A 13640-nucleotide genomic window follows, 5' to 3' on the forward strand; every position below is an offset into this window, starting at 1 on the left:
CCCTGGCGATTGACAGGACCTTACTCTACAGTGGCGCCATCTTGATGAGTGCAAATGCGATAGTCCTCCTACCACTTTAGCGCTCACCAGTTGGTGCCACTGTCTTCGCTACTAGCAAGTGACAGGACCTTACTCTACAGTGGCGCTAACTGGTGAGCGCTAAAACGATAGCCCTCATTGGAATAAGGTTGTGTTGTCAATTTTTTGGCCACTTTGGGTGTCACGAACTATTTGAAGCTGACTGTACAACTTCACTAGTGTAAAATCTACTCACTTATGCGCTCCTTTTAGTTATTATAACTTCCTAAACCCTGCTTTTGTACTGAATAGTAACGTACTAATTTTAGATGTTATTCGATGGATCAAATAAAATTATTTATGAAAACGCAAATTTTCTTTTATTACCAAATGCCCTTTGATATCAAAATATTCTTCAATCGTAGGCACATAATAATAGCCTAGTACGTTCGTGATATAGTAGAATCAAACAACCAAAATGTCTCGAAAAATTATATTAAACTCAGATTATCTATACTTATACTTACTTACTTACTAATATTATAAAGCTGAAGTTGTGGAACATGACGCTCAACCACCATAAGGAAGCTATGGTGTTAGTGCATCTAATATACACAATCTTGGTTTGTCTATATATACTGGGCAGGGTAAAAAACTTCGTCACCGCGATGCAGGATTGTATGCGCGGTGGAGTTTGCCATAGTAAGATCGTAACAGCGCCATCTGTTGGTACGGTTTGTAGTGGCGCAATTTATTAATCACAGTTTGTTTATTTGGTTGAACGCGCTAATCTCAGGAACTACTGGACCAATTTGAAAAATTCTTTTTGTGTTGGATAGTCCGTTAATCCCTGAAGGCTTTAGGCTATATATCATCACGCTAAGACCACTAGGAGCGGAGCACCAATGAAGAATGTTTCAAATCAGTGATTTTTTTCCTTTTGAGAGTTGACGCTGCGTAAACGGTTAAAGTTTCGCATAAATTATGTATGATAGGATTTTCCCCTTTAAAAGTTCTACAAAAAAGTCCGCGACAGCATATGTCTATCTTTTATGGTTGGCTCACTGTAACCTTTTTGTCTGGATGTCTGGATGTTTGTTCCTCTTTCACGCAAAAACTAATAAACGGATTTTGTTGAAACTTTACAGTATTATTATTTATAACCCANAATATCCTTAAAAACGCCATCTATCGACGTGCTTTTGACTGTCGTAAACATTCATGAGAGCGAAGCCGTGAAACGTATCATTAGTCCTAATTAGAAACTAAATATTACATTTATAGAACTAGTCATAATATTTAAAATTTAGTCAATAAAGATATTTTATGTAATTGAATAATTCACTGTGTTTAAACGAGCAAATCAAAGTCTAAATTAGTGACCGCCATCTATCGACGTGCTTTTGACGGTCGTTAACATTCATGAGAGCGAAGCCGTGAAAAGTATCATTAAAAATTTATGTAATTGAATCATTCACTGTGTTTAAACGATCAAATAGTATTCAAACATTTAGATAATAACGTTAAAAACCATTTAAAAATCCTATGAGAACTTTTTCGACTTCTACACGGACAAAGTCGCGGGCAAAAGCTATTTGTAAAATCATCATCATCATCATCATCATTTCAGCCATAGGACGTCCACTGCTGAACATAGGCCTTTGTAAAATAATTAGACTAAATTATTAAAAGTGCCTACCCAAAGTCATTAGTCCACGCGGACGAAGTCGCGGGCACAGCTAGTTTAAAATAAAATCACATTAATCACAGTAAAATAAATTGTATTTCTCATAAAATATAATAGAAACATTCTGTCAACTAAATACATCTATTATTTATAATTGATTTACAAAAACAATAATATTATAACATTGCGCTAGAATTGTTAATGTTAATGAAATAACACAATTTTATATGTAACTAACTCTAAAACTTTTAAACTAAATCTATTATAATTTATATGATAACACTGCAAGTTATATAAAATATTTGGATTATACTTTTTTATTAAAACTATTTTTGATAAGGTATTTTTAAAGAATAAAATCACTAATTGTTCTTCCTGAAAAGTAGGTCTTATTCCACTTTGAACACCTGGATTTGATCACCCAGGTGATCTTATCCATGGGTGATCAAAGGGTGTCTATTCTAGTGGAATAGACTGACAAAAAATAGATAAAAGTTATCTGTATGTTAAATAGACAGATACTTTAAGAAACATTAACAGATATAGTTTTTAAATTAATAATAACAATACATAATAATTTACACATGGTAACATTATTAGGCTTGTGCGTGACTTTAGTAGATCTACTTGTAAATAAACTTTAGAACTTTCTATTATTATTATAATGTATAATATTAATAATAATATGTATTTTCCACGAAGTCAATCATGTATTATTGTATTATTTTTCATACAAAATCTGTACTCTAAAATAGTAATGTGCTACAAATAATGTGACCTAATATTTCATACATAAGAAGTGCTGCTAAAATCACACACATACATTTAGGCATTAGATACAGTCAGCCCCAAAAACATCTAACTATAAAATAATTCTTTTTTGAGACTAATTGTAAAAATAGGGTTCTTTGGCGACTAATATGTCTTTTCGCAATGATTTGTGCTATGATATTTTTATAATAATTTTTATGACGGTATTGCCTCAAGAGACAATAATTTTAATTAGTGATGGATATTTTAATAGCCATAAAAATTATTGTAACCAGTAAAAAAGTATATTATGTAACATTTTTCGAAATATCATAAGTTTTCACAGCAGTAATAATTTACTTTAGAAATAGATTAGCTTTTTTAGAAATTATTTAACTTGTTTTCATCGCTATGAAATAATTTAAAGATTTTTTATACGGATTTTTATGTGGATTTGATTAGATAACATAGTTTTTCGGACAATCATTTTTGTGTATTTAAGCGTAATATTTGTTTAGTTGATGAAAACAAGCTAAAATGAAGTTTCAATTGTATTTTTATTCGACATTTTATTAATAAACTGCCGTTAAAAAATACAAACGAGAACTTGCGATAAAATCTCGTTTTTATACATTTAGTTAGTATAAAATTCACTATTTATTTTAATATAATTTTCTTTTTATAAATTCAACTTGTGATAAATATGTACGCCATTATTATAACACACACTAATATATTATTTTCTAGTACACTACCTATATCTATATTTTGATTCGACGGTGATATAAACTTTGTAGATGGATGTTTAAGTAAAGTAATACATAACTATCAATCGGAGGAATGTAAAACATTATGAGAAATATTATCAAAGAAAATTATCATTTTCTTATCGTACAGAATAGTTCCGAAATTAGTTAGTAGTCTTTTATTATATTTTAATGCAAAATTGTAATTATTTAAGAAACCGTTGTTTTTTGGATAATTTTCGTATTGGTTGCTGAAAATGAAAATTACAACTACCTAATTGATGTAGCTAACTGTACTATTTTTATATCAGTAATTTATTTGATAGATACTTATTTTATATCACCGCCGAAATATGTAGGTGTTTAATATATTATTAGATTACTATTATTAATAATATTCAAAAATCTCACTATTAACTCGGACCCCTAAGATGCGGCCGAAAGTATATCGTATTATTATTATTGTTGAGTCAATTCAATAATTATTTCCCAACTGCATGAATCTTGGTGATTCTATTTCAACCATTTTTATGGGTTCAAAAATAATCACTTCTTGATGGAATGGAATCACTGATGGAAAAAATGGTATGTAAAAAATCCATGGAATCGACAAAATACTCTTTTTTACGATATGTTACTTTTGTACCTGACTGTTCTCTTTTAATATTATGTGATTTATGTGTATGATTAGTATTTTTTCTGCATTTTTGTGTATGACTTTTTTATTGGGTAGTTGACGCCAGCAATCATTTCAAGGCACAGCTACTCTACGAGCCAATTTTACTTAAACTTTAAATACTCCTTTGTTTTTGACTGTAAAATGAAAATTATTTAATGTTCAGTGACATTGAAAAAAAGCCCAGTTTGATGAAAAGGTGACGTCATAGTGCTATTCCTATTACAAAACTATGAGGGTAATGTAGCATTTTTAGGACATCAATTGATTATTGTTGTCAACTACTCAATTAAAAGTGCTTACGAGTGTTTCGTGATCAAATTCGTAGATTAGCTTATATTTTATCCTCTTGTGTATCCATTTCGTTTTCTTGCTCATCATTTTTAACTTTATCTTCACGATCATCACCGTTTTGTTCATCATCATCGACTGGTTTATCATTATCACCATTTGGTTCATCATCAACATTAGGATCAACACCATCACCTTTTGGTTCAACATCATCACCGTTTGGTTCAACATCATCACCGTTTGGTTTACCTTCATCAACATTTGGTTTATCGGTATCACAATTTGGTTCAGCATCATTACCTTTTGGTTCAACATCATCACCAATTGTTTCATCATCAACAATCTTGTCTCCTTGGTTTCTTTTTTCTGTTTCATTCTTGTTGCCTTCTTTCTCATTCTTCTCCAAATCATTGTCTTCTTGCAAATCTTCCACATCATCCAGACTCGCTTGGCCAGCCTTGTTGTATTCATTGTCACTTTTACTGGTTTCAGAGTCGAGAAATATCATTTTAGGACTTTTAACTTTTTCACCATTATCCTCTATTATCTCATCGATAATCTCCAGTCTCGATTTAGAGAAGAATTTGTGCAACGATTCGATTTTGTCCATCGCTCGCTCGTTCCTCTCTGAGCTCGATGTTAATGACGTATCTTCCGTCATACAAGCAGATTCGATTCTCTTCGATAGATCTGAAATCGAGTCTGATATCTCGGTTGTTGATGTGGATCTGCTGATTTTGACTACTTTCGGCTTGATGATCATGCTTGGAGGCAAGTCTGGGATATTTCTCAGATCGATCAGACTTATAGAAGATCGTTTTAAACTCGAACAGATGTCAAATTCTCGGCTGTCAGAAGAGGAGTCGTCCTCAAAATGTTCTTCGATCTTTCTCTCGATGTATCGAACTAGATCTTCGGCTAATTGTCTAGCGTACTCAAGTCTGTCTTCGCTTGATAGTTTCCTTTCCATCCCTCTAGAAGACGGCTCATCTTCTTCCATTATATCTGATAGTTCAACGCTATAAGGCAAGTACTGCATATACTGCAGTAAAGGAGGTTTAGTATACGCATTAAAGTTTTCTATGTCTTCCTGTTCGGTCATAGTATCGTCTTCGTTAGGCACATGTCTAATCCCACACACTTTGTCCACCGCTTCATCGAATATATCTTCCAAATCTTCCTTTACGTGACTTAAATCGACCACTGTCTCAGATATCCGTCGACTAGACTTCTCAGATCTGTCATCGCCTCTCTCAATGACCGTGTCTTGAGTATGAGTCAACGTTGAGTCCGATTTCGTCTTATTCATGTCACTAAAAGTCTCCAATTTGCTTATAGTTACATCTGATTTAGACTTTTCAGATAAAGACGGAGTTATGGACATTGATTTGGTCTCCTTAAACTTTTCTTTGCTGCCATAATTGTCCATGTATTTCAGCAGCATTTCAACTAGCGTCTCATTGCCTTCTTCGTCTGGCGTTTCATCAATATAAGATAATTCTTTAACGTTAATATTGGACTCGGATAAACTGATGCCCTTATTTACAAAGTCCGGTTCAGTTTTGATCTGTATAATAGGTTTCTCCACCCATTTCCCCTCCTCAGGACCGAACAAGAACTCCATAAGCGTTATTTTCTTATCATCCTTCGTCGTGATTTCTTCGTCTCTATCCATACAACCAGTAGACGCTAGAAACTCGATCAGCGTTTCCATTTTCTGTTCCAACTCTGTATTCACTTTAGTAGGTATATACGTTTCGATTTTGCCTTCCGTCGGGCTGTTTTCGCTTTTGAAGCAACTCCCACCGCTGCCTTTTCGCTCCTCCCTCTGACTTTTAACAATCGTAAAGAAGAAATCAATCAAATTCGCTATCCTCTTATCATTGCCATCATCTTCATCAGAACTAGTTAACTCCGATTCTTCTTTAGCCAAAGGACATCGTTTAGGGGTTTCATCAAATCGCTTCAGCACAGTTTCCTGGACGACTTGTAGCAGATCCCGGGCCAGTCTAACCGGGGATCGAGTGTCGCTGTGGATGGGTTCATACGAGGCAGCGGGGGCCGACCGCCGGCGGTCCTTGTCGATGCGAATGAAGTCCCAGAGGGAGCCGAGCTCGGAGGAAAGCGACGCCCGGTGGTTGGCGAGGCGGGTGCCTAGCCGGCGGAAGACCTGGGAATCAAAATGATTATTAGAATGAAATTTTAATCAAAGCAGCTCGAAGCATAGAAATCGTTTCATCCACGAAAACGCGCCCCACCAATGTTTGGTCGAGGGAAGCGCGAGGAGTTTGATCCAAACAATCCGAGCGTCATTATTGTAGTGCGCGTGTGCACTCATGGATCATTTAGCGTGTACCGATACCCCTCAAACATTAGCGGAAGAATGGTGGGGCGCGTCTTCGTGGATGAAACGATCTATAACATTAGCGTATCCGCGTACTTATCTAGGGAAATTTTTAAGGGCGGTGAAACACGATTTAGTTGTTACTTATATTATTTTACTGTCAAGTTATCTTCGAAGCCCAGTATCATCATCCTGGGGTGGGCAATGGACCATTCTGGGGTAGGTAACTTCTGATTCGATCTCGTAAGAAACACCGAGCATAATAGCTCGCGGTGTAACTTTGAGCTTCTTTATAAGGCCTATAGTGTGGCTATTACAAAATGTTAGACTGGTTGAACTCTGGTTTAGTTTAAGGTGTTCGTCCGGGGTTTAACTATTTTGTAATAAGGTGGATAATATCATCACTGATGGTAACACAAACTGATTGTAGTAGGCCAGGAGGCCACGTACCAGTAAACGCAGCGTGGGACACAAAGTAGACCGACGACAAGACCTTGTAAAAGGTCAGAAAGGCCCTGGATGCAAGCCACTACAAACCGTACAGTATGGAAATCATTGGGGGAGGCCACAGAAACTAAGATGTGACATTGTGCCCAAAAACCACAGATCATTGTCTTGAGAAACGCAGAACACACTGCTCGTGAAAGCAATGATGACAGCAGCGACGTCATAATGTAAACATTGCTTGCGTACTTAGTACTAAAGATTACTCGAACGTTGAGTAGTACTGATACCGCAGTGGATAATGAGAACATATTTTGATTACTTTGTGTGCGTGGGTTTCTAATGCGACACTGAGTTTCGAACTCGGCGCATTAGTTGGCATCTCTCTATATCTCTATAATGGGCGTCCTGGATCTGAAATGATGATGAAGCAAAGATAGAATTTATTATTTATCACCTGCCACACTCAGGAGCGCCACGCGCGCAGCTTGCGTAAGGAGACTCTCTTGAAGCGAGCTACCTGCGCCGCCAGCGCCTCTGCCCCTAAAGACCCGCCCGGCGCCGTCTCGCCTTCCGAGTGCACCTGGGACGAAACATAACCCTCATTTGAAAGAAAGAAAGATACATTTATTACAATGGACATCACACAAATAATAATGGAAGAAGAAAAAATAAAAACAAGAGTAAACTGAGCAGTGCCACCCATTCACCAACAAGATGCCCACTGCAACGGGACCCCAACTCAGCATATGCCGTGGCCCACGGTGACGAAGGCCACGGCGCTGGTTTTCAGTGTGCCCCATGCCGAGTGAGGGTCACGGACCATTGGTAAAATAAATAAAATAGTAAGCTGCATAAAATTGTCTAGATAAACATACATAAATAGTAATATTAGTGCACAGATAAATACAAAAGGCGGGAAATCGGTAAGGATGATAAGACTACGTTTATTAGGAATACTAATGAAAGGAAATAAAAAGATAAAACTGTTTATATAGGTGTGTGTGTAGCATTTGGTAGAAGTTGGGTAATTTAAAAAACATATAACCCTCTCTGTCGACTAATCATGCTGGATAATAGTGACCAGGGATGTTATGGATATCCGTAACCGTAACCGAAACTTTCGGATATCCGAATTAAAAAAATATCCGAAACCGTAACCGATTCAAAAGTTTTTTCGATGTAAAGTGTGCGGCCATGAATGAAGCGTGTTGGACAACTATTGCAAATTGCATTCTAAAGCACAGATATCCGTAACCGTAACCGAAACTTTCGGATATCGGAAATAAAAATATATCCGTAACCGTAACCAAAACCGGTATATTACTCCTATATCCGTAACCGTATCCATAACCGAAACTACATATCCATAACATCCATACATTAGTGACTAATTTATTTATTTAGAAAGCTGCTTGAAGGCTTACAGAAATTAATGTATTAAAATTAGCATCCCTACACTATCGACATTCCACCAGCTCACACAAAGCGATTCGCTAACTTTTCACTACAAAAAGCGACCCCCCTCTAATTTACCAGAAACAAATGAAGGATTTGACTCACGCTGGCCAAAAGGGGAGGCCTGATGTTCGCAAGGGACAAACCCTTAAGTAGGTAGTTGCTTACGACATCCACAGGAAGAGTGGGACTGGTCCTAATTCACTCTACCAGAACCACACGACACTGGAGATAATGGAGTTACCATTGCCTCTTGTAAATTAGATGGTCGGGCTCATGCAATGGAGACTAAATGACCCGATGATGTATCCTCACCTCTCTAGCAGCCGCTCGCTTCTGCATATAAGCCCGCATGTCCTTGTCCGAGTGTCCCTTAGCGCGGCCGATGCCTTTGCCCAGGGGAGTTGAAGACACGCGTCTGGAAAACAACAGGACTTTCACCTCTTGCTGTTAAATTTGAGGACTATCAGGGAAACTACAACTTCTGGTTTTGGGTCGAGGTAGTAACTATGTGCATTTCGCAAAATGAGCGTTACGGAAAATGCACACTTTTCTATAGCCAAAAGGCTGAAGAGTTGGATTATGAAATTAGTATGGAAAAGTGCACTTTCTGCGACATACCTCTGGTTTCATATGTCTCTGATCATCAGATGGCGGTTAACCTTCATTTATTGTGGTGAGCCCACTCGTAACACGAGCTTATTTAGCTTAACACGAGGGGCTAACGGGACTATTAGTAATTTGTGCAATACAAATTGCTAATAATATTATTTTTTTATAAAAAAAAAATTATTTGTATGATAACGATATTGAAACTATCAAAAATCTGTAAAAAGAGAACTCGACAACTCGTCGTCAAGCCAATACGAGTCGAGAGTATGATTTAAGTGCTCAAAAAACTTATTTATTTATTTATCGATGACTTTAGAAGACTAGAGATCTTGAACGTTATGTGCATGTTCATAAGACTAAAATTATGTAGGTAGGTATGTTTTTGTACAGTGACAGGCCATCAGCCTACATTTTTGTTGCGAAATATCCTAAGATGCCCTATTCTTTCTCTTGATGTGCTTTTGTCTGTACAACTTAATAAGTACCTACTTATTAAGATAATCTTACCTGCAATGAGTGGGGTCGCTGTATGCGGCTTGTATCGGAGGCTTGCCCTCGTTTGGAGGGTTTTCGGAAATACCCCCTCCCAGAGGGAAAGGCGACCCTCCTGTAACAAACACTCACTTTAGATTTATTTTATTAAAACAATGTAAAATAAGAAAAATAGGTAGGTATCTGCATAGATAGCCATAATATCCTTATTCTCGAAGATAAATGGAATCCATTATCAACAGCCAGCTCCTTCGGTACCTAGAGGTCCACCAGTTGCTAAGTGAGTGACAATACAGTTTCCATGGAGGTTGTTCGGCTGGTGACCTTCTGGTCTACCTGACACATTGTTGGGCACAGGCGATCGAGACTAAGGGGGAAGCATTGGCGGTTAGTGTGGACATGGCGAAGGCCTTCGATCGGGTTTGGCACAAAGCGCTTCTTTTGAAGCTCCCTTCCTACGGGCTTCCCGAGTGATTGTTCTGTTGTTCACTAGTTTTTTAGCAGACAGAAGCATTAAGGTCGTAGTCGACCGTAAATCCTCAGATTTTACGTTTGAGAATGCTGGTGTCCCTCAAGGTTGTGTGTTATGACCTACGCTCTTCCCTCTGCATACAGGGTGGAAACGATAAGTGATCTCACTCGATTATTTCTAAACTATGCAAGATATCGAAAAACAGTCAAAACAGTTCACGTCAGCTGTTTTGACCAATCGTATCGCAGTATCGAAGAAGCGCGTCTGTTTTGGAAACTTTAAAAATTACCGTAATCGGGGCTCTGGTTACTGATCCTGAAAGTGCTTCACGAGCTCTTTCAAACGGTATCAGTAATAGTTTACAGAATTAACTGGATCTATCCGAAAATTCAATGTTTTCAGCCATCAACCATGCTGGTGGACACAAGCCTCTCTCTCGGAGGAACGTCATTACCTGCGATGGCTCCCCGTGTCATGCTGAGCCCGCGCTGTATGCGCGCGATGGCGGCGCGGTGTCGAGGCAGTGGTGCGCAGCTGCCTTTCTCTTGGAGAACAAAGCGGCCCAGGGTCTTCCAACTGGCCTGGGGAGAGAACTAGGTGTTATAAAAAGCATTTTTTATGCAGAACAAGGCAGGTATTTGACTGCAATCACCTGATGTTAATGAGAGAGTCTGGGATGGTACATATCGGCTCTGTAGGTAAGTGCTTATTCACCCTCGCCTTGAAAAGGCCCGGATTAGAGTTCGGGAAAATAGAAGCAGGCGATGATTTCCAGTCCCTAGCTGTTCGCATTATAAAAGAGTTATCGAATCGCTTAGCATAGAGTTGTATTTTAAACATTTATCTAATTTAACTTGAAAAAGTCGATTGCTTCAGGTGTTATCGAATCGAACCCACGACCATTCACTTGCTGGGCGATTGAAAATTACCACCGGTATGCTGGGTGCGGGTGATTTTGAATTTGCGAAATATAAAGCCGAGGGGGAAGAAAAGCCTCGAGTCGCTTTCAAGGAGCTAAATCAAAAAATCTGATCTAAAAGTCTGACTTGCCGCCCTAGGCCAGGAGTTAGGTATGACTTGCCCTCCCAAGGCCAGAAGCCCTTGTTTTTGACGTTTGTAATAGTTAAAATAGGGCTGGAAATTATACTCGGACAAACGTTACTTCGACATTACGTTCTGAGTGCCACGCGGTCTCGTGCTAGATGGGCGTCTTAAAAGGCCACCTTCTATCAACGGGAGCGCGTGGTAAGTAACTAGCTTCTGAATGTATTGTAACTTCCTACTTTTTTATATTTTTAAACCGGCAGACAGTGGTGACTGAGTTTGTTGCGGCGCTTCTTCTCAGCACTTGCCAAATGTTTGTCTCGAAGCGCTGGTAGGGCAAAAAAAGAATGAGACATGTATAGGCTCCTTAAGAGCATTTGACGATTTGCAAGTACTAATTCAATTAGTCCAAACAAATAAAGAAAATTTTGATTTTGATTTTTGATTGAGTAGTGTAGTGTCGAAGTAAAGTCTTGTTGATATTCAGTAGTGTCGGAGTTTATTTATAGCCTAAAATAAGATGATGCAACCCAGCCTAAAACTTCATGGATGGGTGACCGCCATGATGCTTACCTGAGCAGCGTAGACGACCTCGTCATCAGCCAGCGCGCGCTGCTGCGGCCCGGCGCCGGCGCGCCCGCCCCACTCCAGCTCCTCCACCAGGACGAACCTGCAATGGTTAGTTTAATTCCATTTATGAGGGTAGAAAACAGGTTTAGCTAAGACAGAATATTAGGTATCTATTATTGTAATTTATAGATCTAGCGCTTTTACTCTGAAATATGGGAGCGGCACGGGTTTTTTTTATCCACAACGAGGAAGTTCTTGGCCTGTATCTCAGCTGATAAGTAGTAAGTGACGATCAGGCCGAAGGTGGAAGCGAGCTTCACCCGGAATCCTCAACCACGGAGGAAATGGCTATCTTACCTCTAACTGCCGGAACACAACAATGCTGTTAACATTGTTGTTATGGCGACAGACTTAGGTAAGATGGTGGTAGCTAGCCAGGCGGACTTAGAACAAGCCAACCACCAACCAAACCGAACAGAAAAATCTGCCCCCGCTGGGAATCGAACACTGGACCTCTGCGTCTGAAGCAGGTGGTCTTACCACTAGACCACAGAGGCGGTTTAGAGTAGAGTGGACATTAATACGATGACGTGGCAGAGCATTCAAAACTCCTGGATTCTTTAAAACTGGAAAGCTGACAAAAGATTACTAAAAAGTTTACGTTACCTTTTGGGATCATCCTGGCATCTAGCTTTGGTCAACGCCTGATAGACTACGTAGGATGCTGTGGCACTTAGGGGGACCTGGAAGAAACGAAGAGTCCATTATTGGTAATAACAAGGATTTCCACAGCGTCCGGTCTTTTCACAGACATTGTTTTTTTCACAACCTTCACAAGATCTAACCAGAATCAGCCCTCCCGTTTCCACCACTTCAACTCCAGTACTTACTCAGACCTACGTATAGTTTTACTAGTTCTACCCAACTATGAGTAAAAACCCAACCAGCTAAGGTGAGTAATATCTAGTTCCTGGGCAAAGCTTGCAAACCTTAACGAATTTAATCAAAAGAGAGAAGTGGCAACAATCGGCGGTCTAGTTGTAATGCTGGTTACAAAGGATTTGTAGCAATGGGAACGAAAATTTATTTATTTATTTATTTATTTATTTAAGGACAGCTAACAAGACATACACAATTAACAGGAAAAAAACATAGAAAACAATACGTGTTTATAGTGTAGCCTTAATTAAAAGCTGCCACGACATGTGCATAGATTGCGTGGAAGCGTAGTATCGACTAAAATCTAAAAAACAAAAACAAAAAATAATAATTGATTGTGGATAGAATTTAATTCAAGCCAGGAATCCAGCATATCAACTGCATGTCTTAGATAATAGTGACTGTAGGTAGAATACAATATTTAAATGCAGTTTGATATCAGACCGCTGACTGAAATGTAAAAACCAGAAAGTAAACAAGAAAACCCAGAAAAGAAAGCATAAACACCAGCAAAGATGATAATATGCACAGCTATGAATGTAGATAGCGAAATATAACGAACATTAACGAACATTTTACGAAAATGAGGACCCACAACTATGATTATTTAGAACATCATTAACACAAGTTTTGAAAGTACTAAACTTTGTGTATATTCAAATCACTACACTTAGCTAATACTCCGAATTGATCCTGAAGTCTGTCCATAGGTGAGTAGTGTCCTAGATTACTCCTGTAAGGCTTAGGAGAAAAAGGTTTTATAAATCGCGTGCTTCTAACATGCTTACGCGTAATTGTAAAATTAATTTGTTCCAAGAGAAAGGAACAGTCAAAGGAGACATGAATANTATATATTCAAATCACTACACTTAGCTAATACTCCGAATTGATCCTGAAGTCTGTCCATAGGTGAATAGTGTCCTAGATTACTCCTGTAAGGCTTAGGAGAAAAAGGTTTAATAAATCGCGTGCTTCTAATATGCTTACGCGTAATTGTAAAATTAATTTGTTCCAAGAGAAAGGAACAGTCAAAGGAGGCATGAATAATTTTGTGTAAGAAGTACAGATCCAGCAACTGTCTTCTTTTCTGAAGATTT

At 38.3% G+C, this 13640-nt stretch overlaps 1 protein-coding gene across 1 annotated transcript in view; it reads right to left on the bottom strand.

Moving 5' to 3' along the window:
* Positions 1-6252: 6252 nt before the first annotated feature.
* The window catches only part of LOC114354992 (1-phosphatidylinositol 4,5-bisphosphate phosphodiesterase epsilon-1), a gene marked incomplete at its 5' end in the record, with an annotated part of 58554 nt that continues 51166 nt past the window's right edge, over positions 6253-13640 (bottom strand). The window contains 7 exons of the mRNA XM_028307622.1: positions 6253-6338; positions 7414-7539; positions 8730-8832; positions 9534-9633; positions 10445-10571; positions 11608-11704; positions 12271-12347. Of these exons, the coding sequence (XP_028163423.1) occupies positions 7423-7539; positions 8730-8832; positions 9534-9633; positions 10445-10571; positions 11608-11704; positions 12271-12347 (621 nt within the window). The remainder of the gene's footprint in view (positions 6339-7413; positions 7540-8729; positions 8833-9533; positions 9634-10444; positions 10572-11607; positions 11705-12270; positions 12348-13640) is intronic.

Source organism: Ostrinia furnacalis, unplaced genomic scaffold, assembly GCF_004193835.3.
Source record: "Ostrinia furnacalis isolate ACB-3 unplaced genomic scaffold, ASM419383v2 OfSCF2306, whole genome shotgun sequence".
Classification (NCBI taxonomy): domain Eukaryota; kingdom Metazoa; phylum Arthropoda; class Insecta; order Lepidoptera; family Crambidae; genus Ostrinia; species Ostrinia furnacalis.